General features: G+C 42.2%; 2 protein-coding genes and 1 non-coding gene across 9 annotated transcripts in view; 1 reads left to right on the forward strand and 2 right to left on the reverse strand.

The window, feature by feature from the left end:
- slc39a14 (solute carrier family 39 member 14) overlaps positions 1 to 13,922 on the reverse strand; it is a 30,220-nt gene extending 16,298 nt beyond the window's left edge. For 2 of the 3 annotated variants that reach the window (XM_056418587.1, XM_056418588.1), the window contains exons 1-3: positions 13,835 to 13,922; positions 3,504 to 3,856; positions 578 to 755 (exon numbers count right to left, since the gene is read on the reverse strand). In XM_056418587.1, coding sequence (XP_056274562.1) covers positions 578 to 755; positions 3,504 to 3,856; positions 13,835 to 13,844 — 541 coding nt within the window. In that variant the 5' untranslated portion in view covers positions 13,845 to 13,922. Of the gene's footprint in view, positions 1 to 577; positions 756 to 3,503; positions 3,857 to 13,717 lie in introns of all 3 variants that reach the window. The other variant, XM_056418589.1, reaches the window with a different exon arrangement.
- A 1,683-nt stretch (positions 13,923 to 15,605) lies between these two features.
- Positions 15,606 to 15,677, reverse strand: trnap-ugg (transfer RNA proline (anticodon UGG)). Its single transcript has one exon. It is a non-coding gene; the product is annotated as a tRNA-Pro (tRNA).
- Positions 15,678 to 16,807: 1,130 nt separating this feature from the next.
- Positions 16,808 to 25,092, forward strand: LOC130196481 (STAM-binding protein-like A). Of its 5 annotated transcripts, XR_008832255.1 has the most exons (12): positions 16,810 to 16,930; positions 18,909 to 19,169; positions 20,432 to 20,507; positions 20,589 to 20,684; positions 21,552 to 21,930; positions 22,502 to 22,626; positions 22,897 to 23,034; positions 23,141 to 23,206; positions 23,378 to 23,490; positions 23,569 to 23,668; positions 24,025 to 24,475; positions 24,935 to 25,092. XR_008832255.1 is itself a non-coding variant. In XM_056418668.1 (11 exons), the coding sequence occupies exons 2-11, from the start codon at positions 18,967 to 18,969 to the stop codon at positions 24,065 to 24,067; spliced, it is 1,332 nt and encodes a 443-aa protein (XP_056274643.1). In that variant the 5' UTR covers positions 16,809 to 16,930; positions 18,909 to 18,966; the 3' UTR covers positions 24,068 to 25,092. The 5 variants fall into 5 exon arrangements, 4 of the variants coding, with proteins under 4 accessions (XP_056274645.1, XP_056274643.1, XP_056274642.1 ...); XM_056418668.1 differs by having other exon boundaries at positions 16,809 to 16,930; positions 24,032 to 25,092; XM_056418667.1 differs by having other exon boundaries at positions 24,025 to 25,092.
- The last annotated feature ends 664 nt before the right edge of the window (positions 25,093 to 25,756 follow it).

Genomic DNA, 25,756 nt, shown 5'->3' on the forward strand with positions numbered 1-25,756 from the left:
TATCCTGTGCTTTTATTTTGAAGATTTCAAATGAAATGGATTTGTTATAATATTAGAGAAATGTTCTTATGGAGAATATTTCTACACTCAAATAAACAATAATCAAATGCAAAGAGAGTTATTCAACAATATGTTTGAGTAGTTTATACTGTGTTACAGTTACAACCGGCACCTTGAGGGCAGCCATGATGCTGGTGTGGCCCTCAGTGAAAATGAGTGTGACACCCCTGATTTAAAAGCTCGCTCATGAACTTAAAAGAATGCACTAATGAATATTTATGGGAGCAGGAAATAAGTGTGACAGTGTGGCTCAGTGATGCATTTTTAAAGCATTTTTTATCGACACTTTTGGGAATAACTCCATCACGCTTTGGCTACACAAACAATACTTCTAGTGGGATCATTTCATTGGTTGGCTTCGGTCTGTTCATTGGATTTGTTGATGTTTATCAAATACAATGTAGAATATCACCAGATGTATTTCATGAAAGTCAAAAACAACCGTAAGTGTTCTCATGATAAGACAAATAGCATTTAACATTGTTATATTCATGATCGGTAACGGGTCTGTGCTCACCTTCGCCGTCTGTGGGCCTGGGGGCGGGTTCAATGACTGACTCCTCCTCTTTTTGCGCCCTGCAGGTGCCGGCGTCCAGCTGCTGCAGCATGGTGGGGCAAAGCTCCCATAAGCCCTGGCCGTCCAGCCGCGACTGCTCGCTGATGCTGTAGACGGCCAGCGTGTCTGCAGGCAAGCACTGAGGGCAAAGAAACCAGGTGGTTGGCCAACAGAAATTCACATTTCACTTTAAACAATTGAATTAGCCGGGTGTGTATTGAGTGATTTGTGGGCTCACATGTGAGTGAGCTTTAACTTAAATTAAATTTAGTACAAAAAAAGTAGATTCAAGTAATTAGAGATTAATCATTTAAGTCATATCTCAAGAAGAAAAAGTTTCTCAAATCTGAGAATTTGCTATTTATCATATGCTTTCATATGCAGGAAGGAAGGAAGGATGGAAGGCAAGGATGCAAGGGAAGAAAGGAAGGGAAGGAATGCCGGCAAGGAGTCAAGGAGGCATGGGAAGGCTAGTAAGATAGGAAGGCAGTCAAGGAAGGAAGGCAGGCAAGGAGGCAAGGAAGATAGGGAGGAATAAAGTAAGGCAAGAAAGAAAGTAAGGCAGAGGTTCGGACCGCCCCAGCTCATTTGCATACAAGGACACATAAATGTCACACATAAATAAATGAAGAAATACGTGTGGACACATAAATAGGGATAGAAATAAATGAAGAAATACAGAAATGTAGAAATATATTTATTTAATTATGTCCTGTTGAATTATAACTTATATGTATTCATTCCTGTATTTAATTATACATTTATTTAAGCATTTATTTATGTATGTATACATTTATTTAAGCATTTATTTATTTATTTCTGTATTTATTTATACATTTATTTGAGCATCTATTTATTTATTCTTGTATTTATTCATGCATTTATTTATAATCAAGTCATTTTAAGTCCTCCATACACAACGCCGCTTGTACATTCCAGCGTCTGAACTACACGTGACCTTCACCTCTCTTTCCTCCATCTCGTTTCTCAGAAGAGTTTTTCACTTTGCCGCCGTTGCTCAGAGTAAATCTATCCAAAAGCAGTCAGCGAATGAGTCAATCACCCGCGACACTAAGCTTGGGAAATATGCTAAATATGTCAGCTATCTGGCAGCGGTGGCTCCTTCTTCTCCCAGGCAGGACTAACGCTGGCTTCACACCTTCTCCTGGAGCGACTTGAGGGGAGAGACATCAACTATAGGCCGGGGTGGTATTTAGAAAGCCTGTATACAACTTTCAGTACTATCATAAATACAAATGCAATCCAGGACTATAAAAGCAAATTTCCATGACCAAACATTTTGTGAAATCTTGGATGTACACATGAAAAAGTGAGAACATTTCGTATTTTAACCAACAATGACAATTCCAAAGCATAGAGTATATACACCGTGCAAATTAACATCTGAATATAACACATTGTCATGACTTTTCCAGGCCTGGAAATAACCATTTTAAAATTCCAAGACTTGTCCAGGTTTTCCATGACCGTACGAACCCTGACATGCTATCCTTTCATCTGTGTCAAAGAGCCCTATTGAAGTGGACAGAATGCCCCATCAAAGGTCAGATGACCTCTCTGCTGGTGGAGCAAAGGCCGCTGAGATGGGACACGAGTGATATGGAGAACGCTCGGCCTCGAGGACCGGTAAAATAAGAATAAAGAATGCCGCTGCCCCCGTTTAGGGAGTATTTCAGGTCCAACCCGGGATGATTAAGACGAGCCCACATCAACCAACCATAGCAGCAACTCAGAGTACAGAAAGGGATAGCCCAAACATGTGCACAGAGGGTAGAGCAAACATGTGCACATATTCAGCAGAGCAGGGAAGACTGTCACCTCACTAGACTCACAGCTGAAGCCACACTAAGTGAATACGCCTGACTTTTTGTTGGCAAAGAAACTACGAGACGATTGAAGGACGAGCCAAACCAAAGGATGCGTGACTCATTTATGTTATTTAGCTTAGTATTGACACAGCTAACTTGCACCGCCTCAAAACAATGAAACACGAGATACCGGCAGACATTCTTGATGTGAAGACAAAGATAGTAACAGTAATACTTTATTTTACTATGACAAATTTATTGAGATTTTGTGAATGGCATTTTAGCTGCATAAGAACGAATAGTGTTCCGATAGGTATAGCACATCGTTTACAACAGTGGAGACTGCAGGTCTTCCTTCATGCGTTTGCATTGAACCTCCAGTGGTCATCACATGAGGCTCTAAGGCTTGTCGATTCAGTAAACTAATGTTCTTATCATTTATTTATACAGACCGGCTTTTATTTGATGTCGACTTTTTACTGCTTTTATTTGATTTATTCTTATTCATATTGATTGGTGTTATCATTTCATATATTGTACTCTTACTATCAGTGTTTCAAGAATAAACATTTAAGTCATTTCAGTTAAGGTGCGTTTACATGCAGCGCGGAAAAAAATTGCGAGTATGAAAGAGCGTACGTCGGCTTATATTTTGAACATCATTCTTTTAAAAGCATATTCATTATTTTATAACTCAGTGTAAATGCACATATGAATATAACAAATGTCCTTGACTTTTCCAAAACTTTAAGGATTATTTTTAGTTCTTCTTCAGGCCTGGAAATAATCATTTTTTAATTTCCAAGACTTTTCCAGGACTGTACGAACCCTGATATGAGATTTTACTAATCAATTATCTCCAAGCATCAAAGGGTTTCAAACAGTTACGGTGCAACAATGACATTGCTAACCCTGATTGAATTTTACAGTAAGTTATTATATTTCAATCCTTTGACATAAAAAAAAAAAAAGGTATTACCAAAACATGGTGGGTTCTTGTGCATAGATTCAACTTTTGCCTGAACTCTAACACTAACACACGATAAGTTGGTTCTCACCTTGGAGCTGTTTTTGGATTTTGGAGTCGTGTTTATCGTCGGCGCCTCGGCCACGTTGCTGCCGCCGTCCCCGCCCCCGTCCCCCTGACCCTGGCTGATGAGGGCCAGCAGCGAGCGCAGCTGGGGCACCGAGATGGTGCTGTTGTCTCCGTAGCGGGACAGCAGGTCCTGGAGCACCTGGGTGGGGGACTGCGTCCGACCTTCCCCCTGACATGTCACTCGGCCCACGGGGCACAGAAGCAGCACCGCCAGAACTAACATCAGCTGGGACCCGAGGAGGGCGATGGATGTACCGGCACGGCCACGAGGGGACCGGATGAGCATGGCGTCTTCACCGGCTGGCGGACGTCGATCTGTGGATGGAAGAGAATAAGAAAAATATTGACCTAACACTACCACACAAGAAAACACCACGCTCTAAAACTACACACGTGGGAATAAAAAGGACTCAATGTAAATACTTTCAACACAAAAAGACATTTGAAAATTAGGTTTTCGACCCATCTCAAAATATACAGTTGCATAGTAAACATTGCATAAATAAAACATTAAAATCAAGACTTAAATTAAGTATAATCCGATCAACTAATAGGCAAGAACAAAATATTTGAAGAAACATTTGGTGCCAAGTTTTTGTTAACCAACAATCATAAATACAAGACGAAATGACTGTAGAGCAGTACTCAAAAACTTTGATGCACAACCCTATTCCATCAGCTTTAGGCATGTGAATATAGTAAATTGTTGAGTAGGAAAGGGGAGGAGCTTAAGTGCAAATTAGACACCCAGCGTCCACTCAAAGGCCCACTGTTAGACCATTAGCACAAAGCACAGCCACGGAGGAGGAAACCCAGCTGCCAATTACACACAACTACACACAATTATCGCACACCAGACAACACACCTACCAGAGGGGTCAGATCAGTCTCAACAATTGCAAATGCATACAGAGAGACGCACAAAGGCAAACACAAAGACTCACAAATGCGCACGGAACAATTCACAAATACATTCAAATGGAGACATAAATAAAAAATTAATAAAAATGATATTTTAAATATATTCCTGCATTTCTATTTGGATTTATTGCTATGTATTTGTTTGTGGCTTTTTGAGAATCCCCCAAATGGGTTTTCTTTCTTCACTATCTGTAGCCAATCAGATGTCGCCCTCATTCTGCGTGCATTTGTGAGTTTAATATATTTGTAAATCCTTTTGTGTGCATTTGTAAATCGAATATATATTTGCTAATTGTCACTGTGCGGAATTGTGAATCTTTGTGTTTGCATTTGTGAGTCTCTCTGTGTGCATTTGCCACACACACACACACACACACACACACACACACACACACACACACACACACACACACACACACACACACACACACACACACACACACACACACACACACACACACACACACACACACACACACACACACACACACACACACACACACACACACACACACACACACACACTTCAGTGCACCCTGCAGCTCCACTGAACAAACAGACCCCATTAATTTTTTATGTGAATTAACCCTCACCTTTTCCTACAGAGACTCTAATGATAGAGCTTGTGTGCGTTAAGCACCTGAGTAGTGAGTCTGTCCGTCCTGAGGCTCAAAGCGAGCCGAGTGATGCCCACAGGTTAGCTGGGAGCAGGGAGGGATTCGGGTTGGGGGGGGGGGGGGGGGGGGCGAAGGAAGAAACGCCTGAGAGAGCGCGGGAGCTCCTCAGGAGGGCAGTGGACTGTGGAGGAGAGCAGGAAAGACAGAAAGATGTATAAAACGAAGGTTACGACTCACTGGTGAGAGAGAAAGGAATAGGAAAGGAGGGAGGAAAATAAAAAGAGGCAGTGAAGAAGAGAATAAACCAGAAATGCCAGCTTCCAGCTTTATTGGCTCTTCCTAGAAACAGACAGCCTCTTCCTTCCTTACATACAGTGTGCTGCTGAGAAGCCTTTGGGCAAGGCACCAAATCCAATACTGCTCAGTGGATTCACGCGTTTGTGCAGGTCACACGATTCATGTGAGGTATATCAGTTTTGAGAAAGTCCACTTTCCCCAGATAAAAATCTACATCCGTCTGTGCTTTCCTACTTCTAATCTGCAGCATTTTCATCTCAGAGCTGACAAGTCACCCTCTCCTGCATGCCTTGCATCCTCTCTCTATCTCTCCCTCTCTCTCTACCTCTAATGAACTATCCTGAACTTGAGTGGGGGGGAATAAGTGTATAGAAAATAGGGAAAGAGTGCAATGTCTTTCCTCGTTTTCACCCCAGCAGCACTTGCTTATACGATCCTTGTAAACGTTGCAGGAGCTCTGACCCTTGCCCTCCTTCTTGTTAGTGCAGCTCAGGTCAAAGCCAGGAGGGGGTCATGGTGCCAAGAGTGGACAATGATGGCAGTCAAATCTTCCATTACAGTACTTAACTCTTCATAGGGCACTCATTGAAATACTTTGAAATTTAAAATGTCAACACTACAGGGCTATTGGAGGACAATCCTGTTTTACTGTTATGACATATTGATATTCTCTTTAGAAACACAGCATCGGCTTCGCATGTGTTTCAGCATACAGACGTGATAACCAGTGAGGAAGCGCACCTGTTAAACGGCGCCCCGTCACCTCGATGATAACCACGACTCTCTCTGGACTACACAAGCACAACCTTCCTTATTTTGTATTTTCGTGTTCCAGAATCTGCTCTTTCAATGTCAGCCCGTCCGATCAGAGCGATGTCACCGCACACTCACACTGGGAGTCCAAGGCCTATTTGTGGCTGTGGGAGATTAAAGGGGGCGGGGCAGTCTGCAGTCTCGGGAAAAAAAGGCCTCTGATGCGACGTTAAAGATCATGGTTCATACACAATGGGTTTCCAGGACTTTAAAACCAAATTTTATATTTTTAAAATCTCATCGTAGACAAGAAAAAGTGAGAAAATGTCGTTTTTTAAACTAACAATTAGAATTCCAAAGCATACAGAATATAAACTTAAATGACACAAATGAATGAGAGACAATAGTTAGATTAAAAGAATAAACATTTAGGCCTTTTCAGTTAAGGTGCGTTCAGGGCTTATATTTTGAGCATCATTCATTTAAAAAGCATATTAATTATTTAAACCTCAGTGTGAATGAACATATGAATAAAACAAATTTTCATGACTTTTACAAAACTTTGGGGGTTTCTTATATTTTTGTAATGACTTTTCCAGGCCTGGAACTAACCATTAAAAAAATTCCAGGACTTTTCTAGGTTTTCCACGAGCGTACGAACCCTTTAAATAAGAGTTTTCGAAAAGAGAGTCAGCGACAGAGGACTGAAAATTGAAGATATTTAGTCACCCGCTGTCTGCTGCTTTACGTCAATCCCAAAACACTCACACTTGATTCTCCTCCGTTCTTAGAAAGCCCCGTTAAGCAGATGAGGAAGCCGAAGAGGTAGTGCACGGTGGTGTAGTGGCTAGCACTGTCGCCTCACAGCAAGAGGGACGTGGGTTCAATTCCCGGTCTGGGCGGTCCTTCTGTGTGGAGTTAGTCCAGTCAAAACGTCCTATGTCCACGGTCTGGTTAATTCAACTCTAAATTGCCCATAGGTGTGAATGTTAGGAATGAATTAGGGCTGCAACTAACGATTATTTTGATAATCGGTTGATTATTTTATCGATTAATCGATTAATCGGATAAAAAAACAAAAAAACTTTAATTTTCAACCCTTTATTCAAAACAGGGTCCGTACGGTCATGGAAAACCTGGAAAAGTCATGGAATTTTTAAATGGCTATTAGCAGGCCTAGAAAAGTAATTGAAAAAAATAAAATCCCAAAATATTTGGGAAAGTAATGCAAATTTGTTTTATTCAAATTTTAATTTACACGGTATATATACGGTATACTTTGGAATTATCATTGTTATTTAAAATACTACATCTTCTCACTTTGTCACGTATAGACAGAGTTTTCACAAAATGTTTAATCATGGAAATGTGGTTTAAAGTCATGGAAAGGTCCTGGAGATCCACTGGTCACCATGGTGATGAACCCTGTTCACTGGTCACCATGGTGATGAACCCGTCACAAACAGACTGACAGCTTTCCTCTCCTGAGCAGTGGTCCCCATGTGGCCCCCTGAACAATATCAGAGACGCGTTACGATTTATTATTTTTTTCACCTGGCCCGCTGCCGTTGAGATTGCAGTGAGACGCGGAAAAAATGTGAAGTGGTGCTCTTCGCAATAAAACATCTTTGATGGGACGTGTCGCGTCTCGGCCAATCAGCGTTCAGATGTCGACAGCGTTTGGGAAGTTAGGTTAGCTTGAATGTTAGTCCGCTACATCTGCTGCTGTCACGCTGAACGGTGAAGCGATGCTAACAAAGTACCCGTACGTTAAACACGATGTGATTTAGCATATTTTTAGTATCGATACTTCATTAAAAGAGCGCCCGATCAGAGCTCACGCGCTGCTCCGCTCCGTTAAATGTTGTCTGCACGCGCAGCGCAGCGCTCACAGTGGCGTCGTGGCTTATCTCCGTTGCCTTTCTCCGTGGAAAAATATTTTCCGCTATCCGCCACGTAATAAATAACCACGTTTTCTACGTTATACTCTTGTGGAAATGCCACACACGTCGTGACATGTAGCGCCCTGGTGTCTGGGTTCATAACGTCACCCGTAGGCGCACTTAGCTCCGTGAATGTCTCCGACTACGTGAATGACTTCCGCTTCCAGCGCCACGTGAGCAGCAGCAGCCAATTAGATTCATCAACAGAGGAGCAGCTCAGCGCTGATTGGCTCTCACAACGCAGCGTTCCGTCTCTCCTCTCCGCTCTGCTCTTGTTTCTCCTGCGCCGCTCTGCGCTCAACTCAACTTTTTTTAATACTCCGCGACTTATTGAGCGCCGTAATAATCGCGCGACACAACGAATCGATAATGAAATTCGTTGCTAACTATTTTAATAATCGATTTTTATCGATTCGTTGTTGCAGCCCTAGAATGAATAGTTGTCCGTCTCTATATATGGACTGGCGACCTGTCCAGGGTGTACCCTGCCTTCGCCCTATGTCAGCTGGGATCGGCTCCAGCGCTGGATAATTGGTATGGAGAATGGAATGGAAACCAAACAGTCGAGCCGTGAGCAAACATGCAATGAATCAAGAACACAGAAAAAGTGCTGGAGTGAATAAATGTCGATTAGGTTTCATCATCTGGCCACTAAGCTATCAGCGATAACGTCACACCTGTGGAAACGCAGCTCGGTGAGAAATGGCCCACCTGGCTGAGCAGAAATAAAATCTTTCTGCCAATTCAAACACAAAACGCACAGAAACATTGATGACTGGACACAGCTACTACGGAGGGAACAGTTCTGCCAGAATGTATGTAACCGTGGAAACCGTCGCCACTCTAAACCAACTCGCCATATGAAATTAATTGGTGAGTAATTCAGGGTTATATAAAAAAGTGAGATAAAAGTTAACGACACCTATATTAGCAAGGTGTGGTTTTAAATTTGGCAAACTCGAGGGGAAAGCTATTACTGATTAACACACTTCAGGGCTCCAGACAAACTTTTTTTACTAGGAGCACAGTGGCCCCTAACTTAAAATTTTAGGGGCGCAAGCAGAAAATTTAGGGGCGCACACAGGGTTTTTCCTGGGTCAAAATGGGTCTTCGGTGCTCCCCAAAAAAAATGTTGGCGCGCTGTGCGCGCACCGTCTGTCCGTGCAGGTCGAGCTATGGAGTGAGTGATCAGCAGCTGGCTGCTCTGTCCATTCACGCACCTCACAGTTGTGTATTGATCAGACAAAAAGACACGCTTATCAACTCCAGTGTTTCCCCTACCATTATAACAGGGTAAAATCTCCACCCGCCACTCTGTAATTTTCGTCTACCCCCCCCCCGTCAACAATTCTCGGCTCGCGTGACAGAGCGATGCGCGCGCCGACATCGAAGTTCTGCCGTGATGCACGCACACGGGTGAGCACACTCTCACCACCCCCCCCCCCCCCCCACCCATTGATTGAATGCATTCATAGAAAGCAGTTTCTTTTAGGAAACGGAATCAAAAATAAATATTACTATGCAGCACGTTCTCTTTTCAATACCATCTAGGGTTTGATGATGTTATGATTAGAGATGCACCGATCAGGTTTTTGGTGCCGATCACCGATCACTGAAATCAGTATCTGCCGATCACTGATAATACCGATCACCGAGTCGATTGAAGTATTCTATTTATTGTGTAGCATTATTGCCTAGGACTGAGGAAATACATATATAAAGCAACTCAAACATTAAAGAAATTACCTATTTCTTTAAACATTTAGGACTTTTACTTTGAAAAATGTCCTAATTGATACATTAAAATTGTTTGATTGCTATTGTAGGGGATTTCAGATATGTATGGAACACATCTGCATTATTCATTTCCTGGAACTCTTGGGGAAATCTATTTACAGGATTTTTCTTAACATACAAAAGACTGACTAATTTTTATAAACTCTTCCTTGGTCCAGTAAAAATGTTTTAATGTTAGCATAATTTAAGCTAAATCTCAGAAATGATCTATAAAGATACATCAGTTCATTGTTTACTTTTATATGTTCGTGTATGATTTGTCGACATCTTATTTTGATAAACGGATGTTGTTTCACGTGGTTCTTTCCGCTAACTTTGCAAAACCGGATGTTGTCACTTAAATCCTTCCGCTAACTTTATCAAAATCCTCGCGCGCTCCCGATCCAATGTGTTTACCGTGAGCATCAGTCTATATGGGCTGACATGTGAGAGTCGGCTGAGTTGACCCAGAGATTCAACTCGGGGGACGGGGACGCCGCTCGGTGGTGAGGATCCCCTCGTGGACCTCTCACTCTGCGGCCCTCCGCTGCGGTGCGCCTCTTTTCACACATTAGCCCCCCCCCCCGCTCTCACACACAGGCCAGCCTTCTTCTTCGGTTTTCGTCTCCTTTCTTCTTCTTCTGGAGTTAATGTCGGTTAGCAAACCAGTCATTCAGGCATTATCGCTAACTATAGTGGGCTGAAGTGTAGAACAAGTTTGTAAGCAACAAAAATATTTAAGAACAAAAAAAAGAAATCTGCTAATTTACTGGTCGCGCATGCGCGAGTTGATGAAAAATGTACTCGCACTGTGTCTAATTTTAGGCGCAAAATGCGACCATTTGGTCGCAGTCTGGAGCCCTGCACTTATACGCACTGTACCGTTACACCACGCGCTGTACCAATATTCTTTTGTCAACAAAGATTTTTCAAAGCACACTAAACCGTGTACACAAAACTTTTTGGAGGTGTAATTCAAGAGCAGACGCCTGTGCGTTCACATCATCATTGATGCAGTCCATTGATTCATGACATTGCCTTATGGCTACTTTGTAATCCCATTCTGCTGCAATAAAAACAAAATAAGAAGTAGAAGAAGGGCGCAAGACGAATTAAGTGACTTATTGGATCTTTTTTTAAAGAAGTCTTCCTTCGAGAACGGTATTTGCAAAAAATCTCAACACTATGGATGTGTGGCTTGTCCACCAGTTGGGTTCTTCATTTAATGGTTTTGGTCTTCAAAATATGAGAAATAAATATAAGTGAAGGATGCCTTTCACAACCTCAGAGTTTTTTGTGCTGACAGAGCTTGTTTAAAAAAAAAGAAGAAGTTTACCATGCAAGACAAAGAACAAGAGCAGCAGCAAATCATCTCAAGTCTAAAGATCATGATAATTATGTATCTAGTGAGGTCTGGTCACCACCATAAAACTCTCCAGAAGGCTCCAGTCCTCCAGCACGGTCAACAAATAGGCCTGTGATAAGAATTAGTGCTCAAAGAGCCCTCAGAAACTATTCTCCTTCGTGCTCCTCCTCTCAGCTGTTCTGGGGTCAGTTGTAATTCTTAAGCATAAAGCGTACTGTACCTTTTAGTCTACACAAACAGCAGACACAGCCCGTTCCTCAAAGCAGACTCTGGCATGTCAACACACTTAACCCTCCGGTCACTTTATATATATGGAGCGAGGGGGTAGCAGGTTGAGCCGCAGCATCGGATCATCGCTCTTCACCACCCCCCACCCCCCACCCCCGAAGGTCCATGATTACTGTTTGTCGGGCCTTGGGTCTGATGTCATTAACCCGAGCCCGTCATTAGAGGGCAGATGGTACGACTGCGTGGTTCACCGAGCGCAGCGTCAATGTTCTCCACTCATGCCGAGTGTGCAACAAAGCACCATTCACCGATAACCAATCAAAGGGTTCAGACATGGTTTGGTCCGGGTCAGCCCATCACTGTTACCCAGAGGCCAGCTCAGAGGTCAGAGGTCGGATGCAGAAGGAGCGCATGGAGAACCTGTGCTGGTTGTTTTTTTACATCTCATGAAGTAATGTTAAATATTTGACTTAACAGCTGCAGTTCTAGTTACTTAGCAGAACATTATCTTACATGAAACCATAAGATAAACTCAATATTATTTTAAATAGTAAGAAAAAAAATTGTTTTACTTTTTTAACAGCATGAGCAATATTTTTAATACCAGTCATCTTATTATGTTTAAGTTTTCTTCTTTTTTACCGCATTGCTCGGGATTTTCACACATTTCTCATTAATTTTCATGGAATTCCATGAAATAATGAACCTCTCCGAACTCTGTATGAACACGGAAAATGAGAATATTAAGTGGCGTCTAAATTGACCACGATGAATACAAAGTATAAAGTAAAGAATGTTTAATGGCTGTCATGTCTGCTCTTTGGATGATGACAAACATACACGAATGGTTTAAAAACTTCAATAATCAAACAGTTTTCCAACTTTTTCCAAAACTTTCTCCAACCTGGAACATCCTATGACTATTTCAGGTTTATCATGATAATATGAACGATAATTACTGGATACTGGCAACTTTATTCTAGACTATATTACAGACGTAAGATTGTACTACATTTGTCTGACAGCTTTAGTTAGTTTTCAGGGTATAATGTGTCATTGCCTTTCCAGTGAAACCCCGTATTGTGGTGATTTTAGATCTTTGCATAAAGTGTTAAAACAGTTTTAAAACGCCGGTTGGATCAGCTGAGAAACGCATTGTCACAAAGCTGAAAACAGGGCTGCTGTTTATGATGATATTAGAGATATGTGCTTCTCTCCGGACAGCAACGCTACAAACATATCAAGATCTTAGAGAATGTGATGCATTCTTGTGGAATAAACTACACATCAGTATAAAAAATGGAGTAAAGAGTGAGTCCATCCTGGCTTGCCTGGTAGAGCACAGGGTACACAGCAGCCTAGGTGACTGTGGGTCAGTGGTTAGCAGGTCTGTCTTTCAATCAGGGGGTTGGCGGTTTGATCCCCGTCCTAGTCGATGTGTCCTTGAGCAAGACACTTGACCCTGAATTGCTCCCTGTAACTGTGTCTTTGGTGTATGAATTGTAAGTCGATTTGGATAAAAGCGTCAGCTAAATGACATGTAATGGGTTAAAATCCTCCCATCTCTCTCCCCTTCCCCCCATTACATTCAACCATCATCTCTCTCCCCTTTATACTCGCAGCACAGACTTATAGACATTTCACAAGTAAATGATGACGGCGCAATCAATACTTTTGCTTTAAGTGCATTTGGCGGATACATATTTGTCCCTTTACTTTAATTTATCGTGGAGTATTTTCAGTGTGGCAATAGTACTTAGTAGAGGATATACTAGCTACTCCCACCACTGAACCACAGCTGAACACCATACATGCTGTGTAATTATCACGTAATTAAAATAATATTAATACAAATGATATTGACAATATTAATACAAATCATAATAATACAAATTAGATTAAAGAAAATAATATGTATAATAATATTAATACAAATCATAATACAAATAATATTTGTGCAAATAAATAAATAATAATAATAGGCTTATTTCTGAAGTTGTGACTAGTTCCCTCGTTCAGTTTTTACAAAATTATTATTCTCACATAAAATCAAAAAACTAAATGAGAGCACTCGAACAAATCAATGAGACGCTACATTGAACTAGTTCCATTTCTACGTCTTCATTCAACTGCCCGTTCCGCATTAGTGACGCTAACCGCGCGCGCGGTGATCCGGGTAACTTGCTAATAAACGTTTCAACGGTCAATTAACGGCCGGGTCGCGTGAGCTAGCTTAGACACCGACGGTTTCTTTTAGCCGTTACTATTAGCTTACCGGGTGATGCAGAAAATCAGTCCTGACGTTAACGGCTCTTCTCTAGCTGTCTCTCGCGCTCTCGGCTCAGACCGGATGTGTCACAGACAGACAGGTAGTTTAAAGTGTCTCCGGTACCTTCAGTCATTCACGGACGGGAGCGTTTGCCTTTTTCTTCTTCTTCCCCGTCCTGCCATTCAAATAACAACACAGAGCAGAAGCGGCGCGTGGATGTGGTGGGGTCATTCTCCGTGGTGACGTCGACAGTTCGTCCTCTGAGTATTTTTAATTTTTCTTTTCCTCTAAATGGACGGTGTCTCCCTCATGCGGCCGACGGTGGGACCTGCAACACTAACACATTTAAAGAAAGGCTGCAAAGTCTTCAAAGTTTGACGGAAAGGGAGAACATACTTTATAAGCTACGCACGCACGCTCGTTTAATGTTAACGTGTAATGATAATACTGACTTAGACATAATTGCAAACAAAGTAAGAGATAGATATACGAGTGCCATCTGCCTGATGGATCGTGGAGGTGTCCATCGTGGAATATGCCTTCTATGAACTATTCATACACTGTCATATTCATTGAATGTATTTAAACTCTAAATCTGTCCTTCTGTACACATTACATCTATTGCATCTGTCCATCCTGGAGAGGGATCCTCCTCTGTTGCTCTCCTGCAGGTTTCTTCCCTTTTTCCCCCCCTGAAGGGTTATTTGGGAGTTTTTCCTGAACCAATGTGAGGTTTTGGGGCAGGGATGTCTATGTGTACAGATTGTAAAGCACTCTGAGACAAATTTGTAATTTGTGAAATTGGGCTATAGAGCATATTCACGTGACGTCAGCATCTCAATCGCGCCATCTTGGGGTCCCACTTATTACATGTCAGCAGAAGTTGACCTGGCTATCGTGTCCGCTGTTTGATTATGCGAGAGTCCAGCAACCTCATGTCCTTCTGCATTACCAAAGAAAGATTTCAGCGGTTGGAATTGAATATTTGCAACGCTTTTTTACCTGATTTTACTCGCTCAACACTTTGTGGTTAATTCGCTAGTTACCCCTAGTTACCAGCACATAGCCCGGTCACATTCCTGTAAAACAGTTTTCATTTCCGCTATCGACCATGGGACATTAACAACTATTTCTGCGTTATACTTGTTGTAGAAATACCACATCAATCGCCCCGTGTCTGGGTTCATATATGATCCGTAGTCGCACAGCTCCGCCTCCAGGACGAGTGTCTGATGAAGCCGCTTCCAGCTCCTTCAGGACCAGCAGTGACTGTTTGGCTGGCCGTGCTGAGTGCTGTTCCCATGTAGCCAGTGTTTTATTTTACCTTGAAATGAATCACAGAGTAAAGGCAGACATCGCCCGACGGAGTTGCCATGTTCATGGCTTCCTCCCAAGTTTCCATCCACAGTTCCTTTTGCGCAAGTGAAACATTGATTTTCGCTCGGCGAAAAAGCAAAAAGAGATTATTGACGAGTGTGTCAATGGAAACGTGCCCACAACCCGATGTATCGACAGAAACACATGAGAACAGTCCTAACGGTCATACGCCGAGTGAAGCCGAAGTAGATGCATGACAAGCTGAAGTAATAGCCTGTCTTGTTGAGCTGATAAACCCATATTCTGAATCATTAGTCCCGCATCCAACAATGAGGCACAGGACCATAATCACAAGGCACACCGCTTTGAACTGAAATCGTGTCTCCTTCAGGATATAATGGTCATTTCTAAAGAAGAGCGGCATACAAACAAGCAAACCAATGCCGTGGTGGGACCCCAACATGGCCGCCAGAGTTTGTTGTGGTCACGTGAGTGAATACGCTCTATACAAATAAACTGAATTGAATTGAGTGCTTTGTTGTTCAGTAAGCAGCTGAGGAAGCATTGTGGAAATAATGGGCTCGTCCGGGATTTGAACCCGGGACCTCTCGCACCCAAAGCGAGAATCATACCCCTAGACCAACGAGCCACTTCCATTCCTCGAGCGATGATTTGTTGTAACTACATATAATATTTTAAATACAAAAATGTAATAAATAAATGAAATTTCCCTCTGATTAAAACAAAACCATCTGTACACAATTTGGTTTTGGATCATTATTGTGTTCTTTTACAAGGATATTTTAAACTCATCTATTTCCGACATAATTAATATGATATATAATCTTTATTGGAGCAAGTAAAAAAGAATTTGCGCCCTCGTTTGTTTGATATACAAATTATTTCAAATTAGTTTCCTCATCACTCATCAATATAACAAATATAAACTCTAGTAAAATAGCTAATATCTCGTTTTTTATTGCTTTTTATATATGTCCCTTGCTGTATTCTTATTATCCTCCAGTGATCGAGAAACTCATCATCATCATATGGCTGTCGGTCGCAGAGCGACAAAGACTGCTTTCAATGTGTTGTACTACCCTCCAGTGATCGAGAAACTATGTTTCACTTATAATGTAGAGTCTACATTATAAGTGAAGTAAGTATTGCATGTATTGAATAGTCTACATTGTAGACTATTCAATACATGCCCCCCCCCCCTTATGTTATCTATTTATTTTGATAAAATATACTATTATATGTATGTATCTCCTTTTTCTGTGTGTTATTCAAATGTATATGTAAATGAAAATATTAAAAATAATTAATTAATTGAAATACATTGAAATACTTTTTTGTACTACAACATTTTCATTAATTTCAATTACAAAATATTTTTTATTTGTATAATAACTTTCTTTTTGTTTTTATAACTTCACGTAAGTCAAACAATTAAAACAACGTGAAAATAATCACGTCCCGATGACTCGTGAGGCGTCTGCCGAAAGTTGTTTTGATTGCGGATGTGGTTTCTAGATGTTCTTTAACGTGAACGTTATTCAATGTGAACGTGTACATTTAAATAAATAAAAATTAAAAATTAAATTCAAATAAATGTAAGAACAAATTTAATACATTTAAATTAATTAAAATGATAATGTATTTTGCTTTTCTTATAATAACTTTCAATTATTGTTTCGAATATCACGAGAAAAATAATCACTTCCCTGATGACGCGGGACGCGTCAGCCGGAAGTTGTTTTGATTGCGGAAGTGGAGCCACAGACGCTGTAGGCGCTGCCCAGTGGAGGTATCTGCTTCGGGACTCTTTTGATTTCACTCTCCGTGTCGTGATTCAGCTCCATGTAGGTCTACGGGAGCTTCCGTTTCCAGGTCTATCGGGTAAGAAGTAGGATGAAGTCGCCTGGTGGACGTTAGCTCAACCGTTTTTAAACCCTTACTGTGTTTTGCTCAGCTAGCTCAGTTAGCTCGGCGGCTAACGCGACGTCGTTTGATCCCTTTGGTGACAGAGTTAAAAGTTGGATATCGGGACCCGTATGGGGAAACGCATGTTTACATAACAGCCACAGCATGTCATCCGACCAGGAAGGCTTCTAAACGGTGTCACAGTTCCGCGGTGTCTCACTTGTCAGATTATAAAGATGATAAATACACAGTAAATATGGCGGTAAGCTAAAGAAGTATTAATATCCTATACTTCCTGAAAAGTACTTGTACCACACTGTGAAAACACTGCACTACAAGTCAACAGGTTTTACTTAAAAAACAAGTCATTGTGGAGTAAAATGTTCCCCATCAGTCTTTTACTATTGTATATAATGTTTCTTAATGAATATGAATGTGTGTTGTGCATATTAATGGTGTACATTGCTGATTTGAACTCCTTTTTATAACCTGTTGGGTCGTTTTATTCTACAGCAATACATCATATCCTATAAGATATAATAATAATAATAATAATAAGATTGTGTGTACTGGGAGTATTTAGTGAATGATGATGCGTTTTCAAAGAGACTTTACAAATGGTTTTAGTTAGTCGAGGGTATTCCTAAACCCAATAAGTAAGTAAGTCAAGTATTACATATTACATACAAAAGCTGACACTTTTATCCAAAGCGACTTTTGGATGTTACATCCATACACTGTAGACACAGCTACGGGGAGCAACTCAGGGTTAAGTGTCTTGCCCAAGGACACTTCGACTATTGATTGAACCGCCAACCCCTCCTAACCAATCGCCCCACAGAGTAGAAGTACATGTACAGTACTCGGTCCATCACGAGTGTGATAATACACTGTTTTTTGACTAAAAACACGAAAATAAAAGTGAATCTACGGTTCTTTTGGAAAAAAAGAAATAGACAATATAAAACTCTTAAGTGGCCATCGAGTACCTCAGCCTTTCTCCTGTTATCAGAGCCACACCTCTGGAGCCTATCAACGGGTCTCTCTTGGCACGCTTAAATCAATCCAAGCCGTCAGACCATTAGTCCGTGTGCCGATGAAGCCTTTCTACCTTTCATTTGATCAATAAAGAGTCAAAACCTCAGAAAAAATGGAGCCTCTCCGCTGCGGCCTGAATACACGATGTGAAGTCAGCTCTTGCAGGATGTCGTGTGGTCTTGAACACTTACTGAATTGATTTACTGAAAAAAACAATCATTACTAATGAAGCTCAAATTCTTCAAAACAACACATCACATATTCAATTTGAAATGTCTCCTTTGAACGATTGTTGGATATCCCTGAAATATAATTGTGCATTCCTAATAATATGATAAAACTGAAATGCAACTGAAAACGCCGTAAATGTGGTTGTGCTTTTAAGATTTTTTAAACAGGATAAAGGAGCACTAAATGACTATTCTTGTTTGTTTATAACCGGTATTGTTTTATATGTGATTTCTTTTTTTTTTATGACTATGTTTTAAACTTCTTGCTGTTATTATCATTTTAAACTTTTTACGCCACCATCTTGGCAAATAAGATTCAGGCTCTCCATGGGATTATCCTGGCTAAAGAAATATACTGTATATATATACTCAAATAAAGCATCGATTAACGTCCCTTTAGTACTGGAGTAATTGCTCATACAAACATCATGAGGGAAAAAAATAGTAATATTTCTGTAAAAAATTAGAGATTTTTGTTCATTGTTCTTTGAGCAACTCGTTTTAAATTGAATATTTGAGACGGATTGTAAAAAAACCTCAACAGAAACTTAAATTATCAAATCATCAAAGTCTGGTTCAAATTTTTTTTTACCATAAATGTATTCTACGGATTTATCCCAAAATACTGATAAAAAGTGCTTTCTGACTGTCGGTGTGTTTATCATCACTTCTTTAACCCTTTGCAGACGTCGCTGACTCAGGCGGTAACTCTCTCCGCGGCGCTCTACTGGCTGAGCCGTGGCGATGGCCGACCCCGACGACACCGGCCTGCAGCCGGAGGAGCGAGTCCGCGCCCTCACCAAGAAGGGCAGCTCCGTTGAGGTCAACGACGACGTGCCGCCGCGCCGCTACTTCCGCTCCGGGATGGAGATGATCCGCATGGCCAGCATCTACGCCGAGGAGGGCAACACGGAGCGTGCCTTCGTCCTCTACAACAAGTACATCACGTGAGTAAAGTACCCGGATACTTGGGACCAGTGGCGGCTGGTGAAATTTTTTTGGGGAGGGGGCGCAGTTGGGCGACGCGGTTTAAATAGCACTCAACAATGAGAAGAAAAGAGGTTTTGAGTAGAATATTGTAAAAAAACAAAGCTTTATTTCAAGAACACAGCGTGCTCAACACTGTCCAATAACAACCATCAACACACTGTGACTTTGGGCATGAGAGGTTCAGAGCAGCTTTAAGAAACATTGGGTTGGGTTTCAGAGGTTTGCAAAATAAAAGAGTTTCACCCTCACATGAAAGAGTGAGAAAGAGATCACATGTTACATTGGGTGTTTGACAGAGTAGACCCACTACTGTAAAGAAAAGTAGCCCTCCTCTCTTTAAAGTGGTCAAACGTCTCAATAACTCTCTGGTTAAAGTCAATCATGTCTGTAACCAGCCTGCTTCCATTATTCTTGAGGGAATGTGTCTGTTTTTCAGAACTTCTTTGTTGTGTTTCGATGCCAGTTCGGTCTCCTTCTGCTGACTGTAAACAGGGTTAGCTTCAGGCTGTTAGCGAGTTAGCCTCATGCTGTTAGCTAGATGGCTGCGGCAAGATTCGTGCTTTACACTTGTCTGAAGCTCTTTAGATCCCTCACCCCGTTGTAGTCCAGAGAGTTTCAGTCCCAGGACTTTGGAACAACAAACAGGAGAAACTAAACAGCGCATTACTCACTGAGCTCCAGCTAACAGCTCCGTTAGCAACCTGCTCGCGTAGCTCCGTGGAGCTCTCTGGCTGAGGGAACGATACCGGTCTCTGATTGGCCGAATAGTCCAGTCACGTGAAATAAGAAACAATGTCATTGTCTATGGACGCACCGCCACTGCTTGGGAGAAAGGAGGATAAGAGGAGGAGGAGGAGAAGCAGCAGGAAGGAGGAGTAGAGAGAAGACAGAGGAAGAGAAGAAGGGAGAAGAAGAAGAGGGGTAAGGAGGAGTAGAGAGGGAGGAGAAGGGAGGAGGATGAGGAGGGAGAAGAAGAAGAAGAACGGGAGGGAGAAGGAGGAGAAGAAGCGGGAGGAGAAGGGAGAAGGAGTATGAGTTGGGTGAAGGAGAAGGGAGAAAGAGGAGGAGGCAGAAGAAGGAAAAGGAAGGAGAAGAAGATGAGGGAGGAGAAGAATAATGTATCAGTAATACTTCTCCTTGTCTTTACTCCTCTTCTGTAACACTCATTTCTCTGAACATCAGTTGTTTCTCCTCTAAGAAACTTTCCTCTTTTCTTCAGTCTGTTCATAGAAAAACTTCCCAAACACCGCGACTACAAGACAGCCAACATCCCCGAGAAGAAGGACACGCTGAAGGTAGCAGCCGCGTTCAGCTCCTCCCCGAGAACACGAGACTGTGTTCGTATTTCAAAGTGTAACCTCGTCTTCACTCCCCAGAAACTAAAGGATGTGGCGTTTCCTCAAGCGGAGATCCTGAAGAGAGCGCTGCTGAAGAGGTTTGAGCAGGACTACGCTCAGCACCTCGCCAAAAAGGTACGCGTGTTCACCGCCGCCTCGTCGTTTAAAGACACGCGTCGGACGCACGATAGAATACAATAACAGCGGAACACGTTGATCCTGACGCTCGTACAACGAACATCGGCCTTGAATAGTCACAGTTTGTATCACATTGATATAAAGTCGACCGCACGTTCGTTGAAGAGCGATATACCTGACAGGGTTCCTACGCTCATGGAAAAGTCTTGGAATTTTAAAATGGTCATTTCCAGGCCTGGAAAAGTTCTGGAGGAAGTAAAAGAATCCCAAAAGTCCTGGAAATGTTTACTATTCATGTTCATTTATGCTCTCCCTCCTTTCTCTCTCCCTCTCCCTCTCTTTCTCTATCTCTCTCTCCATCTCCTTCTCTTCCTCTCTCTCGCCATCTCCTCTATCTCCATCTCCTCTCTCTCCCACTCTCTCTCTCTCTCCTTCCCTCTCCCTCTCTCCTTCTCCTTCTCGCTCTCTTTCCCTCTTGTACGGTCATGAAAAACCTGGAAAAGTCCAGGAATCTTTTTAATGGTTATTTCCGGGCCTGGAAAAGTCCTGGGTGAAAAATGTAAATTCCCCAAAGTTTTGGAAATGTGTTTTATTATATGTTCATTTACTCTGAGTTTAAAATAATTAATATTCTTTTAAAATAATGACGCTCTAAATATAAGCCGGCATACGCTTATTCATACTCGCACATTCTTCGCGCTGCAAGTGAACGCACCTTAACTGAAAAGACATAAATGTTTATTATTTTAATCTAATCTATTGTCTCTCATTCATTTTAGTCATTTAACCCTGTTCATTGGTCACCGTGTGTATGAACCCTGACCTTAAATAAAGAGACCGGTGGTGCATTCGGTGTGTTTCCAGAGGGCGGAGCAGGAGGCGGCGGCGCGGGAGCAGTCCAAGCGGCGTGAGCTGGACTTGGAGCGCGAGCGCGTGGGCGAGATGCAGCGGCGGCAGCGCGAGCAGGAGCAGTTCAGCGCCTTCGAGGAGATGATCCGCCACCAGGAGCTGGAGAAGGAGCGCCAGCGTGTGCTCTTGGAGTTCGCCGCGCCCTCTGCGCCCTCCGCATCTGACACGCCCCTCCTCCCGGGCATCCGGGGGCCTCAGGCGCAGGAACTGCACGGCGACAACAACCGGCCGTACGATCGCCCCCCGGCGGCCGTCGGCACGCCCGGCGCCGCCGCCCTGCCCAGCTTCGACCGGTCGCTCAAGCCCGGCTCCCTGGTCAGCCCGGGGAACAACAGTGAGTTTGAATACTACTTCATAGTACACTACCGTATATTTTTTCTTATTTTTCAAAGTAAAAGCATAACATTAAATGAATCATAAATACTCTCTCTACATAGTTAATGTGGTAAATGAGTATTCTCTGGTGTTTAATGAAGTCTCTACATCGGTGTCTAGAGGCCCATCTCCAGTGTTCTAATGGTACATTGTGTTATCGCCTTAGAAGACTAACGGAGGGGTAGAAAACCCTTTTATATGAGCGCAGCTGAAAACAGTTATGCTGGTGAGAGAAGCTATAAAACTGGCCTTCTTTTGAGCCACAAGAAGAACAACATTAATATTTACAATAAAAATCATTATTTATAACCTCGTCAATGTCTTGACTATATTTTATATTCATTTTTAAATTTATTTGATAAATAAAAGTGTGAGTTTTCATGGAAAACACCAAATTGTCTGACCCCAAACTTTTCAACGGTCGTGTATTTACACCCCGGCCTATTTAATTCTTAATTTCCATGGTTTTGTTACGCCACTCCTCAGTTCAGAACCTCTAACTTCATACGTCTGCGTGGCTCTTTTTGCAGATGCGATGGTGGACGCCCTCCGCCAGTTGGCGGTGCCGGCCGAGCTGTGCCGCAGCTTCCTGAAGCTGGCCGAGGCCAACACGAGCCGGGACGTAGAGACGTGCGGCATCCTGTGTGGCAAACTAGTAAGACTGGAAGGAAAGACACTTCCTAGAAATATCTTCTCGTCTTTCCCCCCCAACAACCCGGGACGATTGTTGGGGGGGAAAGACGAGAAGATATTTCTCTTGGAATTCATAAAGGAATGTGGATTTTGACCTCCCACCCCAGAGGGAGAGAACATCATCTGACACTTGTATTTTTTCCCCTGGATAGCCTCTTCTTCTTCTTCTTCTCTTTTTTTTTTTTGTCCGCCCATCAATTTAAAGGATTATTTTGTGTGCTTTGTGCTCCAGAACAGAAACGCGTTCACCGTGACCCACGTCATCGTACCGAAGCAGAGCGGCGGGCCGGACTACTGCGACACGGAGAACGAGGAGGAGCTGTTCCTCATGCAGGACCAGTATGACCTCATCACGCTGGGCTGGATCCACGTGAGTAGAGATGGCCATGAACGCATCATCGTCTGCTCCAACACTCATTTTAGGAATACTTCTCTCCCAAAATGACATTTTTTTAACTGCCCCGTCTCCACCGCAGCGTCTCCACCACGCCGTCACCACCGCGATCCAAACACGGTCACTTTCTCTCACTGGTTGCAAAAATGTACGCAAAACGGCGTTGGCCAAAATCCAAGACGGCGCCGGCCAAAAAGCAAACACTTTAAGAGGAGGAATATTAGCTTAGTCAAATTGTTCTGATGACTCGCGTCCGGCCTGTGCATTGAACGCCCCTCTTTCTCTCTCTCGCTCTCTCTCTTTCTCTCTCTCTCCCCAGACTCACCCCACGCAGACGGCCTTCCTGTCCAGCGTCGACCTCCACACGCACTGCTCCTACCAGATGATGCTGCCAGAGGCCATCGCCATCGTCTGCTCGCCCAAGTTTAATGAGTGAGTCTAAACAATAATAAACACTTCTTCACGCACGTTGCAGATCTTTGTCTCCTCTAACGTGTCCCTGCGTCTCAGGATCGGCTACTTCAAGCTGACGGATCGAGGGACGGACGAGATCTCCACGTGCAAACAGAAAAGCTTCCACCCGCACAGCAAAGAGCCGCCGCTGTTCACGGTGACTTTGACTTCCTCAATACTCAGAGAGTCATTTTGTGTTGCACTAAAAAAGAAAACGAGTGTGATCATCTTATTTATTACAAATATATATATATATATTTTCTCTCTCTCACCCTCCCTCTCTCTACCTCTCTCTCCCTCTCCCCCTCCCTCTCTCTCCATCCCTCTCCCTTGTCTCTTTCTCTCCTTCTCGCTCCCTCTCTTTCCCTCCATCTCTCTCTCTCTCCCTCTCTTTCTCTCCTCTCTTCCTCTGTCCTTCTCTCTCTTTCTTTCTCTCCTTCTCTCTCTCTTCCTCTCTCCCTCTTTCTCTTCCTCTGTCCTTCTCTTTCTCTCCTCTCTCTCTCTCTCTCTCAGCACGCAGGACACATCACCATCACCGACGACGCCGTGTCCGTGATGGATTTGCGGTGATTCTTCTCCCCAGGGAAACGGTTTTTATTGAAGTGCAGACATTTAACTGGAGGAAACACGTTCAGGACTCGAGTTGTTCTCCAACGACGCTGCAAACCCTTTGTTCTTCCTCTTGAAATATTATTATTGCACTTTCCAAGCCAACGTCTACGATCCCTCTCTCCAACCTCTGTGTCTATTTCTTTGTCCGTCCATGCTCCACTTTCTTCATTTTTTTTTTTTTCATTCATTAAAAAAAAAAAAGAACAACACTATGTGTGTAATGTCTGGTAACCCGACTGTTTTCCACGTTTATTTCTGCCTTTGGGAGAAGAAGAAACAATAGAAAAAGTGCCAATGACGAGAGCGCTCTCCAGCCCGAGGAGTTAGGTGTTCATGACGTGTTGTAACTCAGGTACGCTGCTCCATGTTCTATTTTTATATAACGGCATCCTTTCATCTATAAAGAGTTTTAATTCCTGCTTATGAGTTTTTTTTTAAATTTCTTTATGGGGTGAAAAAGTGGGGTAGCTTAGTTTACAGGGTTCCTGGAAAACCTGGAAAAGTCCAGGAATTTCAAAATGGTTATTTCCAGGCTTGGAAAAGTCCCGAATGGTTTGAAAAAGTCATGGAAAATTATTAATATTCATATGTTTATTCACGAGGTACATATACTGTATGTTTTGGACTTCTCATTGTTTAAATATGACATGTTCTCACTGTTTCATGTGTACACATGAGATTTCACAAAATGTTTGGTTATGGAAATTTGGTTGAAAGTCCTGGAAGCCCATTGGTCAACATGTGTATGAATAATAATAACTTTATTTCTGAACCCTGCTTCACTAAACCGAGCAACGTGTCCGTGCTTCAGGGGACCTCGACGGACCTCCTGCTCCCCGTCACTGGACAGCCGGACCTCTCGCCTCCTAACCGCCTTTCTGTCTTCGCTCCCTTTACGCTGTAACTAAGAGAACTTTAAGCTTCAGTGAATTAAATGCCAAGTCAAAAATAAACTAAAATTTTATTCTGCATGGTTTGGTTTGTCTTGTTTGTCCTGAAACTGTAAAAAAATTATTTAAAGTGTTTAGAGTTTCATGTTGAAGAATGTAAAGATGAATAATAGACTCCAAGTTAAAAACATTTAAACTACATGTAATGGAATCACTGCACACACGGTGGAGAGGATGAGATTTAATATTTAAGAGTGTTTTTACAACGTATGTTTTTATACTTTTTAATTTATTTAAAATGTTATAGAATAAATAAATATTAATATATACCACTGTTTTTAGGCAAATGTGCACACTTAAATATAAATAAAATGAGACAACGATGTGTGTGAATCTATCAGATGACCAAAGACAAATAATAAAAGATCAAATGAAAAGTTTTCAGATGTATGCCGTATTCAAACGGTATTGTTTTTTCTGATTTACAGAGATAATGTCATGTTATGCAGGAAAGGAGATGATCCGGGGAAGATGGAGTCAATGGGCAGGTGGTAATATTTTTTTTTTTGTTGCTAGAAAGGAAACATAAATCTGAGGCTCTTTGTTTTAGGAAAACTATGAAAGGAATATTAATAAGAACACGGCTGATCATGTGTTTGAGTTTTGCTTTTTTAAGAAATGTTATAAGAAATTAATGAATGTTTTCATTTAAATTATCTTTTTTTGTAGAAAGCTTGGAATAC

The sequence above is a fragment of the Pseudoliparis swirei genome, chromosome 7, assembly GCF_029220125.1.
Source record: "Pseudoliparis swirei isolate HS2019 ecotype Mariana Trench chromosome 7, NWPU_hadal_v1, whole genome shotgun sequence".
NCBI lineage: Eukaryota > Metazoa > Chordata > Actinopteri > Perciformes > Liparidae > Pseudoliparis > Pseudoliparis swirei.